At 67.5% G+C, this 25,465-nt stretch overlaps 1 protein-coding gene across 5 annotated transcripts in view; it reads left to right on the top strand.

The window, feature by feature from the left end:
- The window catches only part of RXRA (retinoid X receptor alpha), a 79,247-nt gene that overhangs the window by 41,694 nt on the left and 12,088 nt on the right, over positions 1-25,465 (top strand). For all 5 annotated transcript variants that reach the window (XM_049630954.1, XM_049630951.1, XM_049630973.1 and 2 more), the window contains exons 2-5: positions 9,869-10,134; positions 15,445-15,595; positions 15,918-16,097; positions 23,899-24,068. In XM_049630954.1, the coding sequence (XP_049486911.1) occupies positions 9,925-10,134; positions 15,445-15,595; positions 15,918-16,097; positions 23,899-24,068 (711 nt within the window). In that variant the 5' untranslated portion in view covers positions 9,869-9,924. The remainder of the gene's footprint in view (positions 1-9,868; positions 10,135-15,444; positions 15,596-15,917; positions 16,098-23,898; positions 24,069-25,465) is intronic.

Raw genomic sequence — 25,465 nt, 5'->3', positions numbered from 1 at the left:
GCTGGGGGCCCAGAGGAGAAAGTAATGGGCGGAGCCTGGCACACAGCGGGTCCCCAGCAGATCTCAGCTTGGGTGTCCAGCCCAGCCCAGCCCGTCGGCCTCGCAGGCCCCGAGGGGCTCACAGGTCAGCCTGTGCTGGTCCCAGAGCAGCTCCTGCACGGAAGCTTCTTGCCCAGAGCAGAGAAGAGCTGGCAGGGTTTTCAGCAGGGGTGGGGCGGGGGTGGCGTGCCAGGGTGACCTTTGAAGAGGCTGCCCTGGCCTTGTAGGGCCCGGTGGGTGGGGAGCGGGGGTTGGGCTGCTGTGCTGTCCAGGTGAGCACCCACAGAGGCCCTCGCCTGCGGAGGGAGGTGCCCCGGCTCTAGCTGAGATGGGGAAGCCCCTGCTCCAGCAGGCAGACGACAGGTTCTCGGTCTGTGTCACTGGTGAGGCCCTGTCTCCGGTCTGCAGGGCCCCGCCAGGCGGGCCCCCGCACGCGACTGACACCGGCCGGGAGCCGCTGGCTGAGTCGGTGCGGCGTGGGTGAGCCTCTGCCGAGGGGAGCGTGGCCAGGGCTCACAGGACGTGGCAGTGGGGGTCATGGGAAGGAAGCCCTCCGGGAACTCCTTGGGAGCTGAGCAGACGCCCTCTTCCCCGGGGACCCCTGGCCTGGCCCCGCCCCACCCACCGTGCGGCCCCGGGCTCTGAGCATTCGTGCCCACGGCCGTGAAACGGTGGTGCTCCTGGGCAGAGGGGGGACGTGGGAGTGTCTCCAGGTGCGACCAGCCCACCCCAGGCCCAGAGGAGTTTCACCCGGAGCATCCCCTCTCCCTGGCCCTTCCGGAAAGCTCTGACCTGCCCGGCCACCTGCCTGGAGGCCCCCACACTCCACCACAGGCGGGTGGGGTGTGGGCAGGCTCAGCCCTGGTGTCTGCAGATGTGTTCCAGGGCCCGACGGGGATGCACGTGAGGGTGAGAACAAACAGCTGTCGGGGGCAGGACGCACAGGCGTGTTCCCCGACGGAGCAGGGCCTCTGCGCCAGCCAGGGCAACGTGGCTCAAAATGAAACAAGAATCATTTCTTTTCCTGTTGAGAAGAAACTGGTTCAACCAGCCCGCAGACTCGGGGCCCTCTCTCCCCCGCAAGCGCTCCTGCCGCGGGCGGGGTTTCACCAGGAATCCCCCCTTCCCGCCCACCGTCCTCCACAGTCTGGGCAGCGCCCCACAGGTGCTGGGGACAGTGGAAGGGACAGCCTGGAGGGGAGGCCGTGGCGCTCAGGAGCCCTCGCCTGGCCTCGGAGAGGTGAGCGCGCTTCCCGCGCCCTGCGCTCCGTCCCCACAGTGGGCGTCGCTGCTGGGCGCCAGGTTCTGTGCCTGCGGCTCGGTGCCCGGTCGCCCCGCTGGCCGTGGGGGGGGGGGGGTCTTCGTGAGGGTGAAGGGTCCTGGCAGGGGGCTCTGGCTCTGGCTCGGGAGGAGCCTCTCCCACCGAGCCCTCCCCCTGCCCGCTGGACGAGAGCTCCCGTGATCAGACGGGGTGTGTGGGGCCGGTGTGCTGTCGAGTCCTGCTTAGACTCGCCCTCTGCGATACGGGGGTGTCTTCGGGGAGACTGCACAGCCCTCTGCGGGGCCGCGGGGCAGGCTCGCGTGCGTGGGGATCTCTGATTTGCAGCGGTTGGGGTGCTGACTGCAGGCTCATCCGGGCAGGCTGCCGGTTCCTCTGCATTCCTCTTGTCCCCCCCCCGTTTCTGTCCCTGCGCCTCCTCCCCCGGCATTCCAGCAGGTCTGGGGGCGTCCACGGCTGCTGCTTCTTGGCCCGTCTGGCAGGCCGTCCAGCAGGCAGCGTGTGTTAGACTGCCAAGCGGGGCCGTGGCCTGGATGTCTGGCCGCAGCGTGGGGAGGTCTGCCTGCTGTGCCCGGGGACGCGGGCCCGGCCAGCCTGCTGGGGGTCTCTGGCCACAGGGCTGGAAACCAGCTCTGTGGACTGTCCGGGGCTCCTTGGCATCTTTCTGGGAGCATTGCACTGATGATTGGGGCCCTCTCCTGGCTCCCCCTGCAGTGCTGGCCGGGGTTGCTGGGCTGGTGGGTAGCCCCATCGGCGAGGCCACCCGCAGCCTTGTTGCCCCCTCGACTGTCTGTCTCTGGGGTGGAGGGATGTGGGCACCTCTTGGTGAGATCAGATGCCTTGGAGCCCCTCAAGATTTGGGGGCCCTAGGTGGTGGCTGTGTGGCTTGCACTCGGGGGCCGGGCATCTTTGAGGTTTCTGCCTGTTGGATGGATGGATGGATGGATGGATGGATGGATGGAGGAACGGCACCGGGGACAGGAGGCTGCCCGAGCCCTCGGATGGGACTTCCGTCCCACAGCCACTGACCTGACGCCGCCGGTCCTGACCACTGCCCCTCCGAGTCCCTAGGCCTCTGCAGACCACCTGTCTGCTGGTGCTCAGCGCCCCCCTGCCCATCGCCCGTGGTCACGTGGCTTCTGGAAACACCGGCCCTGCCCTGGGTCCTGGGAGGCTCTGGAGTCACGGGGAAGAGGGAAGGAAAGGTGGGGAGTTGGGGTTTCCTGAGCCGCGTTTGGGGCTGTCTGTGCGACAGGTCCTGGTACCTGCTACCTTGAAGCTGTGAGCGGCCCGTGGGGTCTTCTCCCTGCCGCACCCGGGCACACAGGGCACACAAGGGTGGCCGGGCGAGGACGGGGCTGGGCCAGACAGGCAGGGCTCCGGCGGGAGCGCGGCCCCGCCGCGCTCCTGGCGTCGTGTGTCCCTAAGCTGCGAAGACTTCGGGGTGTGTGCCGCTCCGGGACTCACCGCCCTCTCTGCTCCGTGGTGGTCTGAGCGGTGCCTCCCTAGGTTGGGTGTGCAGCTCGTCCTCAGGTACCCCAGATAGTGCTCGCCGTGGGCCTCCATCAGCGCACTGCCAGCCTGGGGGGGTGATGACACCCCCTGCTGCCAGAATGAGGGGAAGGGGTGCAGGTGCATTTGGTTGACTCTGTGGCTGGGCCTGGTGTGGCGCCGGCGGGCAGCCTCCGGCAAAGACCCCCGCGGGAGTGCCCCGGGGCACTGGTGCTGTCCTCAGCTCTTTTTCCAGCACCTCCCGGGCCCAGGCACTGGCTGGCTGCTCACGGGGAGCCCCTCCTGGCCACCCCCTGCCGCCTGGCCGTGCTGCTCACTTCCTCCACGGTGGCTGGACTCCAGCCACACCTGCCGCCCCCGGGCCCAGCTGCGATACCCCTTCCGTACGAGGTGGCTGGGCGAGGGCGGCCACGCCTCTCTTCTTCCCCTGCCCCTCACCAGCCCTGGCCTGCTCAGTTTGGCCAGCAGAACCCCGACACCCCATCCCTTTCGCTGCTTGCGGCAAAACCCACTTAGCGTCAGTCTCTCTGGGCTTTAGGCTTTCATGCGTGCCGTGGGGCAGGACAGGGGTTTGCTCAGGTGGTGAGGTTGATGGTGATGATGGTGATGGTGGTGATGGTGATGGTGATGGTGATGGTATAGACGTATCTGTCATCGAGTGCTCAGTGGATATCAGCACAGACGTTGTGTTACCCTGGGCTTTGTTACGGAGAGTGGTTTCCCCTGTTAGACCCTTTGGGCCTTTCTGGGGTCTTTGTCCATGAGGGGCATTGCAAGGAGTGTTCCATCTACCCTGGGAGTTCGAAGTTGGTCAGGGCTGAGGGCTTTAGGTTGGTGTCTCCTCATTGGGACCCAGAAGTCCAAGCGCCTGTGTTACTGTTTCTTGTTCTCACACCCTGGGACGCCGGGGAGTTCCTCGGGAGAGCGGCCTGACTGGGGCCCTACAGATCGGGGTTGCAGTCCTACTCTTGGCCTTTGTATCTGTTTCCCCTGGGGGTCCGGACGTGTGAGCAGCCATGCTTTGTATCGTACAGCCTCCTGTGAGGGGCTTTGATTCGCAGCCCCTCGCTTTTCCGTGCGTCCCACACTCCTGCTCTCAGCCCCTGATCACATCCTGGGGGCCAGGGTATGAGTTCAAGGAAGGAGAGCCCAGCTGCGTGGCTGCTTCTGGGGAAAGGAGCCGAGCCCCTGGTTTGCCTGATGTGGGTGGGGGTCGGGGGCCTTAAAGACAGGTTTGGCGTTTCTGAGTTCTTGAGGCCTCGTGCTCAGCTGGGCCCCAGGGCCCTGACCTGGCCCAGCCCACCCGGCGTCACTCTGAGGTGAGGACACCTGAGGCTCTCAGGGGTCAGCCCCTGACTCTTTCCGAGTCTCGGGCAGAGCCTCTGCCTATTAGGTCCGTGGTGGCTGCTCATTCTGGGGCCAACACAAGGCCTTGGGGCCGGCAGGGTCATGATGTCCGTCCCTTGGCCTTCGGTGTCCACCCTGCCTGCCCCCTCTCCACCCCTCCCCTCCCGGGCCCCCAGGCATCCCTGTCTGTTGCAGACGGCGGGGTGGGGCCGTGCCAGGAAATAGGACTTTAGAGAGGCCAGCTGGTGGTCTCCATGGGACCCATGGGGGTGAAGTCCCTGTTGGGTGCCCAGGGGCCGTTTCCTGTGGGCACGTGGGGGCAGGGTGAAGGAATGTACGTCCTGGCTTGCTGTCCCCGTCCTCTCCCTCCCTCTCTTCTCTGGGGTCTGGGTGGATCTGGGCCACCCCGGACCCTGTGTAGAGCTGGGCAGGTCCACGTTCTGGCCCCCTTGGGTCCGTGTGCTCGCTGAGCCCGGCAGGGTGAGGCCCCCGAAGCTTCCTGCCTGGCACATCCGCCACCCTGCTCGAGGCCCCCGGGCTTGGGGCAGGACAGAGGCAGGCTGGGGTTTCTCCTCACCTCTGTAAAGGCCCAGCTCACCTGTGTCCTCCTTAGCAGGGGCTGAGACTTGGGGCTGGGACCACTGGTTTGGGAGAGGGCAGAGTGACCCCAGAGGAGCTGAAATTTCAGCCTGAGCCACCTGAGCCGTAAGCTGACACTGGGCCAGGAGGTCGTGGGTGGGCCATGCTCCCCGAGGGCTGGAGGTAACGGGCCCCTGGGTCCCAGCCCACCCTCTGCAGGGTGGGAAGCAGGCACGGACGGGGCACAGGGGCCACCACAGTAGCTGCTGCCTTGGGTGCACTCTGTTGGCAGAAGGGGAAACAGGCCAGGGGCCCTGGGTCCCGGCAGCGGTCGGCTCTCCCTGCGGCTGGAGCCTCCGCATGCCAGGGGCCATCTGCCCAGCCGGCCCCAGCTCCTGAAGGCCCCTCGCCCCGTGGGGCCAGCGGGAGCTTCTCACCTCCCCCTCCTTGTGTTCCAGCCACTCGCAGCTTCCCCCAAACCCAGACGCGCCGCGGTCCTCACCGCGTCCCCACCAGGCCGCCACTTCTCCCTCCCCTGGCGGCCTCGGGGAAGCAGTCCTTCCGGAAGGTGGGGGCTGTAGGTGGGTGTCTAGGGACGCTCCTGAGGGCCTGCCAGCTCCTCGATGTGGGGTTTCGGTTCCGGGGGGAGGGGTCCCCGGGCAGGGGCGCAGCGTTGCAGGGGTGGGGGGAGCTTGTGCTCAGAACTGTTCTTGTTCTTACAACGTTCTTCCCCTACGTTTGTGCCCCTCTTCCTCCTGGGCACCTTCGCTCCCGCCCCCACGCCGGCCTTCCTGCCCCTCCCCGAGGTGGGACCCCTCCCCGGGCTCCCTCACTTGGACCTCCTGTCCCTCCCTCCCCACTCTGTGCTTCCTGCGTGGCCCGCCCGGCGTCCTCCTCCTTCCCACTGAACACGCGGCCCCAGCCCGTGGCCTGCTTGGACCCTGCCCCGATCGGTCCTGCCAAGAAGGGCCTTGGAGGAGCCCCAGCTCCCCTTTCTAAGAGTCAGGGGTTCCCTGGCTGTCTGGGGGAGGTGGAGCCCCCGGGGCACGCCCCCACCCCACCGCGGTGAGGCTGGCATTTCCTGCCTCCTCCCCGCCTCCCTCCTGCCATGCAGCCACCGGAAAGGAGGTGGTGGGGCTTCCCCGGCTTCCTGCCGTGGGGTCCCAAGGGTGGGGGGGGGGGTCCTGGCGGGACCCCATGCGGCTGTGGAATTTTGGAGAGCGGAGATGTCTCTTCCCTCTCTCCAAGGGACCTCAGGCCACCTGTTCCTGAGTGGTGGCAGTGGTTTCCGCTCGTAAGCAGCCATGACTGAGAGCCCACCGCCCGAAGAAGCGGCCCGTGCCGTTGTCGGTCCCCAGGAGACCGTTCTCGGCTTCAAACTTTATCAAGCGTAGCTCTTAACCCCCAGGCTCTGGGGCTCAGGGAGGTTCTGGGCGCCTGCTCTGGGGCTGAGAGCCCAGGGCTTCCCACCTCTGCCCGTGGCTCTGAGGCTGCCTTCCAGGTATTTGTGTGTGAGATGCAGTTTTGTGGCCTCAGGTATGTTTTGTGCTAAAGGAGAGATCCGTCCACCACCTCTTCCGTGCAGCCTTCCTGGACTGAATCTGGCAGCCCGTCCAGGTCTCTTTGCCTGTGCGGGGGCTGCTGGGCCTCCCGTCCGTTTGGACAGAGGCCTGTCTCGTGGAGGTCCCTATGAGCTCCGGAGTCCCACTGATGCCTCATTGTCCCAAAGAGGGCATGGCGGCAGGGAGCGGTGGAAGGGGTGTGAGGTGCGGGGGTGCTGAGGGTGTGAGGCTTGGCGTTTGGGCGCCGCCCCTCCCCACACGCCCCTCTGCGCCCCCCTGGGCAGGGAGGGCCGGGTGTCAGCTGGCTCCCCCGTGTCTGAGCTTGATGTCCTGCAGCCCCGCCCCCCCCACCCCCAGCCCCACTGAGCGAGGATCAGATAAGTGTGTGGCGATCAGCCAGTGACAAGGCCCCAGCAGGTCCAAAGTATGACTTTTAAAGAATAAGGCCTTATCGCCGCCTCCGCTTATCAGCGGGTAGGGACGGATGGCAGCGGTGGGGCCTGCACCCACGTGGAGGGGGGTGGGCAGGGCCTCTGCGAGCCGAGGATGTTTGGGCATTTTTTTGCCTTTTCTTTCTAATGTTCCCCTTCCTGGCCAGAGTGTCTCTCTCCAGAAGACTCCAGAAAACACACCCAGCCCATTGTCACCCAGGCTCCGGGAAAGTGTCTTCTGTGGATGTTCTGTGTAAACAGGAAGCACCCAGAGTGGGGGCCTGGGAGCAGCAGGGGTCCTGAGGAGGCGGGCTGGGGTGGGGGTGGGGGCCTGGGACCCAGCAGCCCCAGGGGCTCACAGCAGGGTGGAGTGATTTCTGGACACTGAACACACAGCCTCGGGCCGGGTGGGCAGGGTGCCTGCTGCAGAGGCTCGAGGGGGGTGCTCCTTCCCCCGTGGGCTCCCCTCCTCCTGGTTCGCAGACTCGGGCTGGGTGCGGGCAATGCCTTGGGGGGCTGGGGAGCTTTGGGGTGCAGGCTGGCAGCTGGCAGTCAAACAGGCCTCCTCCCTCCCGGCCTCCCTCCCTGCCGCCCTCCCCCCTTCCGGCCAAGCTTTCTCCTGCCTCTCCCTCCCTCTCCTGGGGGGGAGCAGCAAGCAAACAAACAACCAGCAGCCCGGGGGGGGGGGGGGCACCGGCCCCTGCAGCTGTGAGCCTTGGTGGCAGCCAAGGCCCCTCCCGGTGGCTGTGGCTACGGCTGCACCCGGCCCCTTATGGAGGGAGGACAGCCGCAGAGAAACCCTGCGGGCCCTGCTCTGATCAGGGCCCAAGGGCCCCCAGGAGTACCTGGCAGGGGGGGTGGAATCTAGGAGTGGCTTCTCTTGCTCGGCCCTGGAATCACGGTCTCCTTCCCACTTGTGGGAAGGAAGGTGGGCGGCTCCCCCAGGGACGCCGTCCTGAGGCCGGGAGCCCCAGACGCCCCTGGCTGCGTTGCCTCTCTCTCTCTGTGCTGCCCTGGGAGGCGTCCGCCAAGCCTGTTTTGCAGGGTCCATCTTGCTCCCCTTTTCCTTCCACCCAGAAGTCGGACAGGTGCTTCTCTAGACCGTGTGGAGGGGACAGCCTTGGTCCAGGCCGTGGCTACCTCCTGTGGAGCAGGCGTGCGGAGGGGGAAGCCGAGCCTCCGACTGCAGGCTGGAGAGGCAGGCCACAGTGCTCGCCTGGTGCAGGGGCAGCTGCGGGTTTCTGGGCTCCTGTCTTTGGGCGGGTCCGCCGCCTTCTCTGTGCCTCAATATCCTCGGCTATCACGAGTGGGTAGGCAGGGACGTGGGAGCTCCGTGAGATCCAAGATCTGCAGCCGGGCCTGTGTCTGCTGTGCTCGACCGCCTGGCCTCTCCCTGCCTGTCCTCTCTCGTCAGCCCTGCCCCCCCACCGCAGACCTCCCGCGGGAGTTCCCGGGTGCGGACCTGGGGCCCTTAAGGACTAGTAGGGACGATCTGCAGTACCCATCCTTGCCAGCAGGTGCTGCTACCATCCGGCTCTGGAATTCTTCAGTTTGGGTTTTCAAGTTCAGCAAAGCCGTTGATCCCCACTTTTGTGAACGGCTGGGATTTCAGACGGATCGGACGAAGCTGCCCACTAGTGGAGTTGGACGGCGAGCAGCGGCAGGCGGGCTCGTCCAGCCCCGACTCCACTGTGGGACTCTGGTTCCACGGAGCGGGAAGTGCCCAGCGGGCAGGGGGCTGCGCGATGGGGGCAGGTATAGGCTCGCAGAGGAGGGCGTCTGGCAGAGTGGCAGAGCCTGCTGTGTTCCTGCCAGAGCCACCCACCGCGCCCTTCGGGCTGATCCCCCCCTCCCCCCAGCGTCTCCAGGGACAAGTTCATAAATCCCTGCATGAGGGTCTCGGCTGGAGTCACGAGTGCCAGGCTCCGACTCTGCCAGTTGGCAGCTTTGTCCTGAAGTGTGACGGTGCATGCCCCCCCCCCCCCCGAGACCGTTTGCACAGGGAACATTCAGGACACGGCCACTGCAAGGTTGGCGGAGGCGGGTTTTCCACGGGGCCGTCGAGGGGTGCAGCCCCCTGACCTGGGGTGCATGTGGACAGAGGCCACGCCATCGTGTCTGTGGTCCCCCTCGACCTGGCGGAAGCACCTGTGGTCACCGCGGGCTGGAGCGAGAAGGGCCGAGGGAACATTTTGCCCACGGGAAGGCTGAGGCCCAGAGGGGCCCCCCGCTTGCCCGGGGGGAGGTGGAGTCCACGGGCCTCCTGATGGAATGCTGGAGTGTTCGCCCTGTGGGCAGCACATTCGCCACCTGAGAGCCCCCCCTCCGGGGAGGTTTCTTCCTGCTGAGCCCCCAGGCTGGGGTGGGGAGGCCTAATTAGCGCTTGCCGGGCTTTGAAATCCCTGAGATGAAAGTCTGTGTGTGGGAGGTCCCGGCCCCTCCCCACAGCCTCCGTGGGCTGCTCGGCTCTGAGCACCGGCCCTCTCGGGAGCGCGCGGATTTGGGGCACACAGGAAGTGCGCATCTATCTGGGGTTCGTGGGTCAGAGGGCCATGGCTGCTGGGGCGCCTCCTGGTGCCAGAGCCGCCGTGCCCTGGGCACTGTAAGAACACAGGCCCGGATGTGCCGTCTGTAAAATGGGGTGATAATAGCGCCTGCCGCAGGCCTCCCCCCTCCTCCCTTGCATTAATCTACACCGAGGACACGGACTGGTTTCTGCCACGGCGTGGGCACCCTGACGGCGTCGGTCTCGTCCTTTGTGCCGTCGTTCCCACACCTTTACCTCAGCCCCTTGAGCATCTGGGCAAAGGGACTGGCAGCTCGTGGTGACCAGGCATCCCAGGCGGACAGGCAGCCTTCCCGTCTCCCTGCCTGTCCGGCGTCTGCCCCCCCCCCCCCCCGGCCCAGCCTGAGCCCCAGCACCGGGGCCACCTCGGAGGGGGAGCTTCCGGCGCCCTGGCCCGGCCGGACCTCGTGTTGGGGGGAATCTGCGGCCCAAGCCGTTACGATCGCCATGGGGGCGCTGGGGCCCGGCCTCGCCGCGGTCTCTGCGCCCTGCGTGGAGCAGGCCGGGGCCGTGTGGGTTCCTGACCGCCCGCCTCTGGGTTCTTGTCTTGCAGATTTCTCCACCCAGGTGAACTCCTCTTCCCTCAACTCCCCCACGGGGCGTGGCTCCATGGCCGCCCCCTCGCTGCACCCCTCTCTGGGGCCCGGCATCGGCTCCTCGCTCGGCTCCCCCGGCCAGCTGCACTCGCCCATCAGCACCCTGAGCCCGCCCATCAACGGCATGGGCCCACCGTTCTCGGTCATCAGCTCCCCCATGGGCCCCCACTCCATGTCAGTGCCCACCACGCCCACCCTGGGCTTCGGCACCAGCAGCCCCCAGGTAAGCGCAGAGGCGGGCCCCATCCTGCGGACCCTCGGGGGGTCCTCTCCCCCCTTTATGTCTGGGAAGCCGAGCCTCAGAGCGAGCGGTGGCTTCGGCCTGAGTTTGACCCGGGTCTGGCTGACTCCCTGGCCCTCGACTCTCCGAGGTCATCAGCTGGCCTCCCCGCTGCTGGTCGTTTCCTCCAGTGTGGCCCCCCCCCACCCCCACCCCCACCCCGCGGGGGGCTCCCTTGCTCCCCTGACTCGGAGCTCTGTAGGGCGGGGTGCCGCCTTCCTCAGCATTCACACCCACCCACCCCCCTGAGCCCCTGTCCCTTCTCGGCCCTTCCCTCCTGGCCGCCTCGCATGCCCACACCAGGTGGTTCCGGCGCCCCGGGCCCAGAGCCCCGGGTGGTGTCTCCGGGCGCTGTGTCGATGTGCCCTCCTCAGGCCGGGCCCCAGGCCCCACGGTGGCCTCAGCTCATCTGTCAGGGCTCGGTGGGATTTTCCACGGGCGTGGGTTTGGAACAGTCTGGCTTTCAGGGTTGTTTCTGAATCAGGAAGGAAGTGGTGCCTGGCGGGGCCTGGCTCGGTCTGGTTCTTGCTGTGGGGACCATGGGGGCCCAGTCCACCCTCCCCTGGGCACCTGTCGTCCAAACCCCTGCAGAGCTGTCCGGAGCTCTTCTGGAGATCCCTGGGTGGTGACGGGTCCCCGGGGCCCAGCGGGGTGTCCTCTCTCCCAGCTCCGTGCGGTTCCTGCTGGGTTTCTTGCTGGGCGGCCAGAGGGCCTGCCTGAATCCCAGCGGGACCTCCCTCTCTCTGGGGCTCGAGCTGTCCTTCCTGAAATAGGTCCGAGTCCAAGGCTGGGTTTGGCCATTCTTGCCCCGAGATGACAGCCCCGTGGTGGAGAGCCTCGGGGCACATCTCCACGGAGCCTCAGGACAGCCTCCTGGGGAGAGACTTGGGTGCAGGCTTCCCTGTCCAGAGCCACACATGCCCTCGTGACAGCCACATCCTATGGGCTCCCAAGCCCCTGCCTGCGGGGCAGTCCCCTTCGCTGCTGGCCCCGGGGTACCACCGAGCTCGAGCCAGCCCACTGCCCCTCTCGCTGGGCCTCCAGAGCTGGCCTTGGGGGGAGAATCTTGCTGGCTTTTCCAGAGTGACCTTGTCAACCTTTTGTGTCTGGGGGACGGGAGCAAAAGAGCTGGGGTCTCAGGCGTCAGTGCAGAGCTCCCGTGCTCCTCTCGCGTCACCTGGCCCCCGGAGCAGGCAGGAGGCCTGAGGTGCTGGCCTGAGGGAGGCTCAGCTGCTTTGCTGGGCCTGGCCAGGTTATTTTTAGCACAGCCGCCCCACCCCCAATTCTTGCTGGCTGCACAGCGAGCCAGGGGGCAGATGAAGACTGAGCTTAAACCTGCCCCCCTGGGGACCGCGACAGAGGCAGGCACCTGCTGGCCCTCAGCCCCATGAGGCTCCTTGCTGGTCGTAGGCCGACCACCTGCCCCGGACACCCTGAGGGCTCGTGTACAGCAGGAGCCTGGGCGTGGCAGTGGTGTCCCCCAGACCTTGGGGTCACCTGCCACTTGGCACTGTTTGCCCGTCTGGGAGCGGGGGCGGGGTAGTACTGGGGAGTGAGGGGTTTGGGGGACCACATCTGTCCTGTTCTCTCTTATTCTCGGCACCCAGCCAGGTTCCTGGCACTTGGTGGTGCTGGTTGAACCCAGGTTGCGTGTGAGTGAGGGGCCCCAGGCCCCTTGAGGCTGATGAGGGGATCGGGGCAAGAGTCAGGCCTGGGAGAGGGTGTGGGGAGCAAGCCCGCTGTGCCCCAGATGGTCACTGCTGTCCTGTGGCCACCCGTCCCACGTGTCCCTCTGTCCATCAGTCAGGCGCGCCACAGTGAGTTTTGCCACGGTCTGAGCCGCGCACTCGGCCTCCCCTGTGGCTGCCCGTCCTGGCGAGGCCTCAGTTTCCCGGTAGCGCCTTCCCGGAGTGAGTGGAGCTTCTGGGCTTCAGCAGCTCATCCTGGAAACCTGGGGTTCCCCATATTCACGAAGAGTGTGGGTGGAGTTCAAAGGGGGGCATGCCCCACCCTCTGCCCCAAAACCACAACCGCGAAGTCATGGTTGGCGGAACCAGCGAGGTTCTCCGATTTCTGCTGCCGGAGAAAGGCTGGCGCCCTGCCGAGGGCTGCCTGCTTGAGTCCACGCAGCCCAGAAGGCCCGCCAACGCCCCCGGTCTGTCTCACTTTGCCCTCCCTGCCCAGAAATGGGTGCCTGGGGGTCCAGATCCCAGGTGCCGGCCCCCGGGCTGTCCTGTGCCTCTTTCCTGGTCTGGGGGCTCAGCACAGGGCCCAGGAGCACCCCCACCGCGCCCCAGAGCCCTCTGGCCCCACCGGGCCTGCCGTGGGCACCACAGCATGTAGCCCTCGCCAGCCCAGCAGACCTTCCCTGGTGGGGGATCTGCTCAGGCCAGTGGGCCGGCTGGCACTGCCTGCTCTTTGTCGGCGGTCCCGTGGCCGTGAGGCCTCCAAGGACAGGGCGTCCCCACGGTTTGCCCCTGCCTTGCGGGTCCTGTGAGGCAGGCGAGGCCAAGGGCCTGGTCTCGCAGCGGCAGGCCTGAGCCTCCACCCCCAGTTCTGGCCGCGGATGGGGGGGAAGCCTGCTGTTGGCTCAGGAGGAAGAGTGTGGTGGGTGCAGAAGAGAGGAGCCTCCAGAGGCGGCAGGAGACCCTGGCGGGGCCCTGATGAGGCTGCTGGTTGTCAGCGAGTCCTGTAGGCTCCAGTGGGAACTGAAAAAAATGCCAAGGATATGAAAGGGGAAATGGGACTGGGCCCCACCCTGGCCACACCACATGGCCTCCAGGCCCTAGCCAGGGGCTGTTGGCACCGTGGATGGGGTGCAGGGGGGAGGGGGCACAGCTCCTCAAAGAATGGGGGGGCCAGCCCAAGGCGCATCAGCTTGGAGCTGGGAAGGGCAAAGTGTGACCCCTGACCCCGCACAGCCTGGCCCTGGTGGCCTTATGGGCACCGTTTACTAGTTGAGGCAAAGGATCGATGTGGGTGGCCCCAGGCCTGTGGTGAGTGGGGGCTACAGCCAGCCTCGTCTCCCCACGTGTGCAGGGTCTCCTAGGGCTCCCAGAGGCCTCTGGGCTGACTGCTGTGCCCCTGGGAAGCCTGAGGCCGGGAGGGCAGGGATGCCCCCGGCACATGGCCGCCAGCCACGGCACTGACTGTCCTTCCCGCCTGGAGCTCCTTCCCACGTGGGGCCCGCCCTGCCTTCCTCACTGCAGTGGCCCTGCCTCAGTTTACCTAGGGCAGTCACAAGTTCTTAGGGCCTGCATGTACACGGGGGACAGGGCAGGTGGCCTGCCACCCACCCAGCACGGTGTGGGCAAGCATGAAAGAGGAAATGCCCAGGTTCCTCTCCCTGGTGCCCTCGAGTGGATCCAGCCACGTGGGGTCCTGGCCGGGCTCCCACAGCGTGGGGAAGGCTGCAGCGGGGGCAGGCCTCCCGCTCCCATGTCCTCAGTGACTCCCCCCCCCCCCCCCCCCCCCCCCGTCGGCCCCCTCTGCACCCATGTCGTGCCCTTCCCGAACGGCTCAGCAGCCCCTCCGCCTGGGACCCAGCCCGCGACGTCTCCTGGAGGCCGAGTGTGTGTAGCAAGCTACCCCTGTGTCGGCTCAGTTTTCCTGACGGCGGCCCTCAGCTTGGCCCACGACGAACCTCAGGCTCAGAATGATTGAATAATTTCCCCAAAGCCACACAGTGGATGGAGGAGGGCATAATCCGGGGGCCCTGCCATAAGCTGTGCTGTCCCCACCACCCGCCTCCGCCCCGTCCCCACCGAGCCAGCGAGCTCTGCAGGGCTGCGCGGGGCTTTGTGTCCTGTGTCGCTGGGCACTTAGGGAACGGCGTGTGACGGGTGGGGTCCCCGAGTGGCTCTGGGCCTGTTCCCCCTGCAGCATGCGGGCATCGCCTTGGTGCCCACAGCCTGCTACCCAGAGGCCTGCCTGCCGGGCCCCTGACCTCCTGAGCCTCCACATCCATATCTGGGAAGGGACAGGGACATGGCAGAGGCGAACGTGTGTGGCGCACCTGGGCACAGGGCCCTCCACAAACGGCCCCTTCTCTGTCCCCTTTCCTGTGGGAAACGCTCCCAGGCCTGGGGACGGTGCGCAGAGAGTGCCCTGGTGCCAGTGGACAGGCCGCTCTGGTCCGTGGCGCCCTCTCACCTGATGGCCCCCAGGGGTTTCTTGGGAGCCCCCCGGAGTCCCGGGTGGGGAGGTGGGGGGGTGGTCAGTGCACTCAGAGTCACAGGGCCCCGGGCAGGGGAGGGGCCCAGAGCCATGGGGGCTGGAAGGACCCTCCCAGCCTCCCAGGCCAGCGTGGAAACAGGCATTGGGGGCCTTGTGCTTCGTGTTCTCTGAGCACCAAGTTCTCGCTGCCCCGTGAGAAAGCGGTGGAGGTCGGGGGCCGTGGGGAAGGAAGGAGGTGAGGTTCCCGCTGGCAGGAGGGGCCCGGGGCTACCCGGGGGCAGCCAGGCGCCTGCTGTCCTTCCCCAGAGACGCGCACACCGCCCGGTTTCCGCCTTTGTCAGGGGTTTGCAGAAGTGGGGGGCCGGGGGCCGCCGGGCCGGGGTCCTGGCGCCAGTGGAGACAGGCCAGCCCATGGGCGCAGCGGGAAGCACCCCTGGGCCCTAGCGCTGCCGGGAGAGCTGGGGTGGATGCAGCGGAACCAAAACTGCTGTGTCATTGCAGCGGCAGCTGTTGCCAGGGTGATGGTGAGGTTCCCACGCTTCCTCCAGGGCAGCATCGGGCTGTCAGCCTCCGGGTGGGGCGGGGCGCTGTCTGTCCTGCTCTCCTTGGGTCACGTGATCCGAGCTTCCCCCACCCACCCCACCGGCGGTGTGCTGCCGAGGTGGACCCCAGCTCCCTTTCCTTGCTGTGACCAGGCCTCGGCGCCCAGCTGCGGGTTGGGGGTCCCCAAAACAAAGTGCCTGCCTCACAGGGGAGGGGCGTGAGCTCACGCTGCCCTGTCCAGGGCTCGCTTAGTGATGGGAGGTGGGTGAGAGTCAAGGGGTGTAAGCAGGGCCCTGGGGGGTCTTCCTCTGAGGCCTTGGGGGGTCCCTGAAGGCAGAGCAGGGCTCAGCGGGGCCGGGCCCTGCCGCTCCTGTGCTGTGTGGCCTGTGGCTGGCATCGCCCCTCTCTGAGCCTCGGTTTCCTCTCTGCAAGGTGGGGGGGGGGGGGGGGTTCATTGGCGCCTTCCTACGTAGGGCTGGTGGGGGGGGATGCTGGCACGTGCCCCCCTGGACGCCCCCGGTTTTCCCTCCTCAGCTCAGCTCGCCCATGAACCCCGTCAGCAGCAGCGAGGACATCAAGCCCCCGCTGGGCCTCAATGGTGTCCTCAAAGTCCCGGCCCACCCCTCAGGGAACATGGCGTCCTTCACCAAGCACATCTGTGCCATCTGCGGGGACCGCTCCTCAGGTAGGCTGTCATGGTTGCAGCGGGACCGCAGGACTCCCCCCCACCCCCCACCACGGGCAGGGCACAGCTTTGCGGGGAGGCGGGCGGCTGGCTGGGCCCAGGAGGGGGTTTCGCGCAGCACAGGGATCGAGAGCAGGGGAGGCCGCAGGGGGGACGGCGGTGGGCGGGGCCTGGAGGCCTCCGTCGCGGGGGGGGGGGGGGGGGGGGTCGACGGCGAAGGGGGCCGGCCCGGCCTCGTGCCCCTGCACCCCGGCCGCTGACCGCGGGGGTGGAGGAGGCCCCACGCGCCCGGGCGCCGTGCTCAAGGCCCCGCTCCCCGCAGGCAAGCACTACGGGGTGTACAGCTGCGAGGGCTGCAAGGGCTTCTTCAAGCGGACGGTGCGCAAGGACCTGACCTACACCTGCCGGGACAACAAGGACTGTCTGATCGACAAGCGGCAACGCAACCGCTGCCAGTACTGCCGCTACCAGAAGTGCCTGGCCATGGGCATGAAGCGCGAAGGTAGGCCCGCCCGGTGCCGTCCCCGCAGCTCCTCCCACGGCCCCGCCCCTCCCACGGCCCCGCCCCTCCCACGCCCCGCCGCCGCCGCCACCACCACCGACAGGGCGCTCGCTCCCTCCAGGGGCCAGTCCCCGTGGCTCTCCCCGGGCCCTGGTCCCGCCTGCTCTTCACCCGGCGCCTGCTGTTTGCCAGGCCCTGGGCTTAGCGGGGGCCGCCTCCATCCTGCCCGCTGGCGGCTCTCAGCCCCGGGCGGGGAACGCGATCAAAGCCTCTTCAGGTGCCGGTGGCCCAGGGCGTGGGCTCTGGGACCCGGGCGGGCGAGGGCCGAGGCTGCACGTGGGAGATGGGGAGAGGGAGGGTCCTGAGGTCGTGTTGCAGCCGACTGATAAGGGGACAGTCGGGGACGCTGTGGCGGGGACAGCGCTGATGAGGGGGCGGAGTGGAGCAGGGAGCCCCAGCCGCCCTGGGGGTGCCGCTGAGCCCTGCTGCATGCGGGGGGGGGGGGGGGGGCCTCCCCCTCCCTCGGACCTCCTTCAGTGGGCGTCTCCGCCTTGGATTCGGAGCCCATTTTATTGACAACTGTTTGTTAGGGGCAGGGGGTCGGGGCAGGTAGGGAAGGTCACCTGAGGTCATTGAAATCGTCCAGTTGTTCAGCCAGACCTGGGTCTGAGCCCTTGACCCCAACTTGCGGTGCGTCCATGGGCTTCGGTTTCCCCATCTGCAGGCTTGATGACTCCTGCATCCTGGGTCGCTGTTACGTCTGCCTCTGCGCTCAGTCTCGCAGCCGGCGCCTCGCGGGGCTGGAGAAGTGCTGCTTGGGGTCAGGGTGTGGGTCTCGGACCTCCTCGTGGGGCCTCCAGTGGTGCCTCACCACCTAGGACCGTCCCCTGGGGTGCCTGCGGCTCTCGTCTCATTTCCTGTTTTACCCCACTCGTCCTTGTTAGGAAACTTGAGACCCCAGCCGGGCCAGGTGGTCCTGTGGGACTCCTTCCTCGAGGCCACGAGGGCAAGCGGGACGACGGGATGTCCTGCATCTGGCACTGCTTCCGGCCGGGGGGGGCCTCAGGAGCTGCAGCGCTGAGCTGCAGGGGCTGGCCGGGGCCTCGAGGAGTGTCTGCCCACCCACCCTTCCTCGGACAGGCAGAGGAGCTGAAGCCCAGAGGGTCCAGGGCTTGCCCGAGGCCACATGCCAGGCGGGACCCAGGCCCCTGGTGCTGTCCTCGTTCCTTTACGCTATCCAGGGGGCCAGAGGAGGTGTGCACCCGGCCCTGGTTCCTCTGGGTGCCCTTTGTAATCAGGGAGGGCTGGCCGGGGGTGGCCCGTGCAGCTGTGTTTCCGGGATGGGGACTTGGGCGGGGCAGGCACATGGTGGGTGGTGGATGAGTGTGTTCCCCGGGCGTAGGGCACTGGCCACATGGCCAGGTGCCAGTGGGCTGGGGGGAGGCTCGGGCTCCCTTGAGGACACCCCAGCACAGAGCGAGCTCGGGTCAGCGCCCGAGACCACTCACCGGCCGAGCTCGGCACTCCTGGTGCCAGGCGCCACGCTGGGCACTGGGCACGCAGCAGCGAGCCGTGGGCATGCGTCCACTGCAAGGGATATTCACGTTACCAGGCGGGGCCCCCAGGTGTGCTCAGCGCTGGCAGGGGACACAGAGGAGGCGGTGACCCAGCTGCAGGCAGATGTCAGGCTGATGCCTTCAGAGCGGAAGGGTGTCGGGTAGACCGGGTGCCTAGCCGGCAGGGATGGCGTGTGCAGAGGCCGAGGGCATCAGCAGATACGGCATGCTGCGAGGCCTGGATGCCATTCCCGGCCCCAGAGAGTCACCCTCCGTGGGTCCCCGGGACTGTCTGCTAAATGTGGATCCCTCTCGGGCCCCCTCAGCCTGAGCGTCATCAGACCCCAGCTGCCTGACCTCCCGAAGGTCTGGGAGAGAGTGGATGCTGCAGGGTCCCAGGGCTGGGGAGACCTGGTCTGACCCCCCTCCCGGCGCCCACAGTGACCGGGTCTTGCGAGTGGCTGTTAGAAACAGCTGCTTCGTGCGAGGCCTCACTGGGCACCGGGCCCGTCTCCACACTCGCTCTAGCCCCTTGCCCGTCGTGTGGGGATTCTGCCCTGACTTCGCTCACAGAGAGACGGGCTGCAGGGGTGGGCACCTGGGGGGTCTCCGGGCCAGCACAGGCCGAATCCCGTCTGCAGCCGTTGGCTTGGTCCGGGTGGCACCAGCCCGCTTGTCTCCCTCGCCTGATGGATAAGTCTGGTGCTTTGGGCGCATTCCCGAGGCGGCGCACGGCCCTCGAGACCTGATTTATGGGCCGTTAGATAAATACCTGATCCCGTCAGGGCCCACCTCCCCTTTGCCTCGTACTGGATTTATGAGTCACGAACGTGCGGTAAAAACCCTCCTCCGGAGCTCTGTCGTGCCTCAGACGCCGCTCTTACCCATGCTTTCCCGTGTGTAGCTCTGTGGCAGGGCCCAGGCCACAGCCTCACCCTTGGGAGGGGTGACCAGTGGCCGCAGTGTGGCTTTAGTGCTGGCCCCGCAGGGGGCTCCACGGTCTCCCAGGCCAAGAGGCCTGTGACTGGGGGCTGGGGACTGCCCCCAGCACCCCCCCACCCCCGGAACTGGTCCCGAAACAGCTCTTTTCCTGTCTGCTGCCCTGGGGACAAGGCTGCTGCAGCGGGACCGTGGGCCGTAGAGGAGCGCGTGGGATGTGAGGTGTTGGCTTCTAGGCTGGCCCGGGCTGCGGGGCCCGTCAGTGAGGCCCTCGATCACGCCTCTGTCACGGGTGAGGACCCAGGCGCGGGCCCGGGCAGCGCTGCCCAGTGCGGTGCGGGAGGGCGCGGTCGGGGTGGGCACGGATGGGGACCGCCCCGCCGCGTGCTGGCTGATGAGAGGGGCGCTGCAGGCAGGCAGATATCGTCTGTGTTGGGCAATGCTGGGGCCTGCACGCACCTGCACCACCTGGGACTCGCTCCACGGCATTCCGGGGGGGACATGCCAGCCGTCCGCCAGGCTGAGCCCGGGCCTGTCTGCTGGAGCACGCGGGGGCAGGGCTCGGGGGGCCTGCTGGCACTCCTGGTCCGATGGGGGGATCCGGCCCCCACCAGGGGTGGTGCTGTTCCAGGCTGGAGGGGTCGCCTCTCTGCTTCCTTCTTCTTCCTCCAGGAAGGCCTCTCCCTGCTTCCTTCCTGCCTCCCTTTGCTTTCTGTGCTCCGTCTCCCAACCCGAAGACCGGGGTGCAGAGAGGGCAGCGCCTCGTGTGTGTGTGTGCGCGCGCGCGCGCGTGTGTGTGTGGCTGCTCTCGAGTACAGACTCCTTGACTGTCCTGGATTGAGTCCCGAAGAAAGGGGGAACGTGTCCTCTGAGCTAGAGAGCCCCTCCGGCAGGACACCTCCTCTCTGGGTCTCAGTGGCCCCGGCTAAAGAAGGGGCGTTGGGCCGGGCCTGCCTGTCTCTGTGCTGGAAACAGAGGAGGCGGCGGGGCTGGGTGCTGCTCCCATAGCCACCCCCTCCCCCGCCTGGCTTCCCGCCCAGCCCCCACGGCCCGCAGGGGTGCAGCGGACACGGCAGTGGGTCGGGTGGCCCCCGCTCCCCGACCCCCATGTCAGCGTCTCCCTTGATGCCTGGGACCCCGCTCTTGTCAGGTGTGGAGCCCCCCTCCCAGGCGCATGTCTGGCGGCCCCCTCTCTGGTCTTCGGGGGGGGGGGGGGCTCAGGCCCAGGGTGGGGGCGGGGGGGGGCAGGGAACGAGGACCTGTGCTCACAGACGCCTCCCGCCTGAGGCTCCTTGGCGCTGGCAGAACGTAAGTCAAACATGACTACGTCTAGAAGGTGACTGAGCTGGCAAAACATAAATCCCGGGCTCCTCCCGCCCCCTCCGCCATCTACAAATACAGCCATAATATTTATAATGATGCCGCTCAGAGGTGCCGGCCCTCCACGGCTTCAAAGTGCTTCACGAAGCATTGGCTAATTAATTCGCGCCGCCCCCGCCGAGGAGGCAGGTGCCGGGGACCCCCACCCGCCGCTGCCACCCCGGGCGCTGCCCCCACACTCGGGCCGCCCCGTCTGCCCGCCTGGGCAGTGGGAGGAAATCTGTGATCGGCGTGTGGGGAGCGTGGGGGCCGGAGGCCGGAGCGCCGCGCGGGGCCAGCCCGGGGCCGGGGCTGCGGTGCTCCCTCCGGGGCGGGGGGGAAGCGGGGCCACACAGCTGGCGGGGGCAGGGCAGGGCCACGGCGCCCGGAGCCACCCGCTGTCCTGTGAGCTCAGCCGTGCCCCCGTGCTGCTCTGGACCTGCGTCCCCAGCTGGAAGAACGAGGCAGTTGAGCCAAAGCGCATGCCTCTAGGCTGTGTGCTGGCCCTGAGGGTTTCGGATTGTGCCCAGAGCACAGACCCCCGGGGACCACCCCCCCACCCCCCCCCCCCCCCCCCCCCCCCCCCCCCCGCTCAGGGTCTCGGGGACACGGGCCTGCCTGGACTCTGTGTCCGTCACCCCAGCTGCTGGCTGTGTCAGTCCGTGCACGGTGGCAGCAGGGTGACCACGAGGAGGTGCCCTGCCCCAGCCCGGCACCTGCCACATGTTGGGGTCCGGAAGCCTGGCTGGAGAGGGCCCGGAGCACGACCGTGCCTCCTCGCCACCTGCCCGCCAGCTGGAGCTCCCCCCGCCCCCCGCAGCCCCCACCTGCTGTCGGCCTTTGGGAAGCGCCAGCCTTGCAGAAACTCTGACTTGGGCTTCCTGCCTGGCTCTTCGGCCCAGCTGCTGTGATTTGCAGGTGCTGAGCTGGCCCCCGTCCTTGAGTCGCACTCTGTGAGTGCAAAGGCCCTCTTCCGTGCTCTGGGTCTCGGAGAGTATAGCCTCTGGCCCGGGGTTGGCTCTAAATAGCCACCGGCCAGCGTGGCAGACATCGCCTGCCCTCAGGGAGCCCCGTGGGGTGGTACAGAGGTGTCCGTTTGGGCTGTCAGGGAACTGTGGGCTGTGCTCCGGGAACCAGGCAGGCCTGTGGGACCCTTGGGGCCAGCACCGTCAGGGAGCCCTCATGCCCCCCGGGCTGGAGCGGCGAGAGAGGAACGGGGGCTCATGGATCCCCGGGGGAGGGCTGATCCCCAGGAGCCATGGCCTTGGGAGGAGGTGGCAGGTGAGAGCCGAGGCTGGGCGGGGAGGCGCCAGAGCCACGGACGCCTCTTCCCGCCCTCCTCCCTCCTGCCCGTCCGTTGCATTTGCCAAACCCATCAGGAAACCAAAGGGGAGAGGACTTGGTAAGGCAGCCTGAGTTCAGGCCCTCAGAGCCAGGGCAGGGGGGTGGGGTCTGGAGGTTCAAGGAGCTGGTCTCGTGACAGCTGGCATCTGTGAGACCCGGGGACGTGCTGTGCCCCACAGAGATGTCCTGGAGGGGAGAATGAGCCCATCTGAGGCCCAGGGGGCCATTGACTCAGGAAGCCCCAGGTCAGGCTGCACCTTCCGCTCTCCAGAAGGCACTGCCCCAGGACATTGGACCAGGAAAGAGGGCACTGGGCGCAGTGCCCTGAGAGTGTGAGGGTGTGAGGGCGGGATGCTGGGCTGAGGTCTGCAGGGCAGGGGCTCTGAGCTGGCTTTGGGAATATAAATCAGGGACTGGTCAGCAATGGGGAGTGGGAGACCTGGATGGCACAAGGAAAGGCCCGCTGGAGGAGGAGGGTCTGGCCAGCATCCTCGGGAGGGCCGTGAGGCCCCCTGGCTGAGCCCCCACCTCCAGGGCTGGCCGGAAGCTGGGCAGTGGTCCAGAGGGCCTGCAGCGGTTGGAGTCAGCTGACCTCAGCTGGCTCCTATGCAGGAGCGTGACCTGGGGGCTGCAGGTTCGGCTCCTTGCAAACGTCACTGTATTTTATCTTCGTGCTCTACCCATGGGCCCCCCAGGAGCTGGCCGTTCGCCAGGGCCTCTGGTGCTGCAGCTCAGGGTGCGATCTAGGAGCGGGACGGTGGGGGCCCGGGTCCTGCGATCCAGGAGCGGGATGGTGAGGCGAGCTGCTCCGAGTCGGGTGGTCTGGGCATCCATCCAGGTGAGGGTTCTGAGGGGCTCATGAGGTTTGTCGGGCACTTGGCTCGGCAGAGCGGCCTGCCGGGTGCAGTCATGGGGGCTGCGAGGGGCTGAGTCCGAGGACTGTGTGCCACGAGCACCGGCCCAGGTCTCAAAGCCCTCGGGTTTCCAGTAAGGGAGTGAGCTGCCTGTACCCCTGGGGTGCTGTGGGGGACCTGGGCCTGGCATGCGGGGCTCCCCCAGCCCAGGGTTATCTTCTGCCTCTTACTGGGAGCCCTCTGGGCTTGGATGTGGCCGCAAGAGGTGGGTCCAGCTCTCTCGGTCCTCGGGGCCTCCCAGGGGTCGGCCTGCCTCTGGGCTCTGTGGCGAGGGGCTGTTTCCAGGCCCTTCCTCTCAGCTTAGATGGGCCTGGGGACAAAGGTCTCCGTGCTACGCTCTTGGAAGTCCCCTCACCAAGCTCCCGCTCTGTGATGGGGTCTTCAAGAAACCGAGGGCCTTGTCTGGGGGCGGGGGGGCCGAGGAGCCGGCCCTGAGGAGGTCGAGGCCACCCCAGGGGCCTGGTGGAGGGGGACCATAGGAGGGTGGGCCTGGGGGAGGCTGCTGTGACGGCATCTGGGCATTCCCGACACTCCTAGCTGGCTCAGGCTGAAACAGTGCCGTGTGGACAGCCCTTCTGGCCCTGCACCGGGCTGCAGGCTGTGACTTTTCCGTACGGCTGACTCGTTTGCCCCAGTCCAGGGCCCTTAGTTCTCTTACCGGAGAGGAGGGGTGGAGGTGGGGGTCCCCCAGGAGGCTGCGGCAGCCCCGAGGAGCCATCTTGGGTGCTTGTGGGGCTCTGGGTGGGGTCCACAGCCTGACCCCTGGGTCCCGGCCTCTCTTGGGAAGGGCAGTTTGAGCTTCGTGGACTCTGAAGTCTGCGGTCTGTAAACGCCCATCCGCACGGTGCCCTGGCGTCCTCCCTTCTGTCCACGTGGGTCTCCTTGGGGCAGTGTGCAAGTGAATGCCCTCCCCTCTGCCTGCTTCCGTCGGCTTCTCTCCCTGGGCTCCCAGGGACTGGGCCATGCCCTGTCCACCCATCTGCTCAGCCCTCCAGCCCCAGGGCTGCCCCATTCCCTACCGGGCTGCCCCAGGCCATCCTGGCTGATGCTCTGGGTTGGCATCCAGCTCCTGGTCTCCCCTGGGCCCCCCTTTTCTTTCTGCAGCTGGATGGGACTTTCAGAGATGTGTGTCCTATCCTGTCCCTTTCCTGTGGCACAGGAACTTGCCCCTGCTCCCGTGTACCCCTTGTACCGGGTCTCCAGCTGGTGTGAGAGGCCCATTCATCAGGAGTATCTCTGATTTGGCTCTGGGCCTTTGCACACGCTGCCTCCTATGCCTGAACTATTACCCTTGTCTTTCGTGCCTCTTTACTTTTCTTGCCGCTTCTTCCGGGCAGCCTTCCTGGCTTTGTCTGAGCCCATAGTCCATCAAAACCCTTCTCGCTGCACGTTAGGCTCCCTGCTGAACCATCCGTCAGCTGCACGAGAGCTGGGCCCCGTGTGCCCTGGCCTGTGTATGCCTGGCCCCGGACAGGTCCTGATGTGGAATTAGCCGGACGAATTAACGAGAGGCGGGGTGCTCTGTGAGTGTGTGTGGCTGCTGAGAGGCAGAGACCGGGCCGTGGTCTGGCCCTCACTGGCCCTGGCGGGCACGCTGGCTCGGGGCCCACACGGCTTGGCCCCTGGTCGGGGTGGGGGGGGCGCTGCCCAGGGAGCCGCGGGCTGACCATGGCCTCCCTCACCCTGCAGCCGTGCAGGAGGAGAGGCAGCGGGGCAAGGACCGGAACGAGAATGAGGTGGAGTCCACCAGCAGTGCCAACGAGGACATGCCGGTAGAGAAGATTCTGGAGGCGGAGCTGGCCGTCGAGCCCAAGACCGAGACGTACGTGGACGCGAACATGGGGCTGAACCCCAACTCGGTGAGCGCCACCCCTGCCCACGTGGTCCCCCCTCCCCACCGGGACCGCAGGGGCCGGCGTTGCCTGGGGACCGCTGGCCCCTGGTGAGCGTTGCGGGCGAGAGGCCCCATCTGTCGGCCGTGCTGACGCCCGGGACCCCGCACGTGCTGTCCTGCCCCACGGGGCCTGCAGCCCGTGCTCAGCTGGGTGTCGGGGGTCCCGTATGTGCCCCAGGTGTACAGGCCACTCTGCTGTTTCGCCTGTGCGCCCACGTGGGGGTCGGGGCTGGGCCCAGAGCCTGTGGCCAGCCCCGAGGTGGCGCTGGCCTCTCTCCCTCCGTCCTCCGCCCAGCTCGCCGTGGCTCCCACCGTGCTGGACACGCCCTGTTCGTCCACCCGTGCACCGCCAGGGCCCTTGCACGTGCAGCTCTCTCTGATTCCTCCTCACGCGTCTGTCTGGGCTAAGGGGTCTCTCTTCCCAGGGCCCTTGCCCCCTGTGGCCTTCCTCTACAGCCCTGTGAAGGCGGGCCTGGCCCCAGGGCGTGGCTCAGAGCTCCCTTCACGGCCCCCGGCACACGGCAGCCGATGGCGGGGTGCGTGGTGGGTTAATTCTCCGGCCCCGGCCAGGGACCCCGCCTGCCCGCGGGTGCTCACACACAGCCCTCACCCCGGCTACGCGTGTCCCGTGTGCTCATGAGGCCCCGGCACTGTGAGGCCACCGTGGCTGGCCACCTGGCTTCCCCGGACCCCCGTGGGGGCGCCCGGTGCCCAGGGCCACAGCCCCTGTCGGGCCTCCGCTCTGGTGCCCACCGGGGAGCAGGTGCACGCGGGGCCCGAAGGCAGGCATCCGGCACTCTGCTTGTGGACCGAGCCCACCCCTCAGGGCCCCGGGATGGGGGTGCCGGCTTCGAGGGGTTCACGGTGGGACAGAAGCTCCGGGACAAATTCGGGAGATAGACCAAGGGCTGCCAACGTTTTTCTTCTGTCGAGTGCAGACGTTATTAGGAACAACCAGCTGCCACCTGCTCCCCCTGCCCTCAGAACCGGCCGGGAGCTTCGGGCCGTGCCGAGGGCTGGCATTGGGGGGCGCCAGCCTGCCTTCCTGTGGCTGGCCTCGTTACAGCTTCCTCTGGGTCGGCCCGGCCCCCCTTCGGACAACGCATTAGGCCCCGTCCCTCAGGCAGCAGGAGGAGGGTGGCTCACTCTGGGGGGGTACCTTTCGCGCCCTGGGGCCGGGGGGGGGGGGGCTGCTCTCATCTCTTGGGACACGTGACCTGTGCGGCCAGCTGCAGAGGCCACTACCCGGGAGTGGTTCAGGGGCTGCGCTGGGCCCCTCGTGGGCTCCTAGGGGGCCAACAGCCGGTGGCCAGGGAGGCCGGTTCCCTGGGCTGCCTCCAGGAGCTTTGAGGCTCCTCCACG

Source organism: Panthera uncia, chromosome D4 (genome assembly GCF_023721935.1).
Source record: "Panthera uncia isolate 11264 chromosome D4, Puncia_PCG_1.0, whole genome shotgun sequence".
In the NCBI taxonomy this organism is placed as follows: domain Eukaryota; kingdom Metazoa; phylum Chordata; class Mammalia; order Carnivora; family Felidae; genus Panthera; species Panthera uncia.
This window is presented reverse-complemented; position numbering and strand designations above follow the sequence as displayed.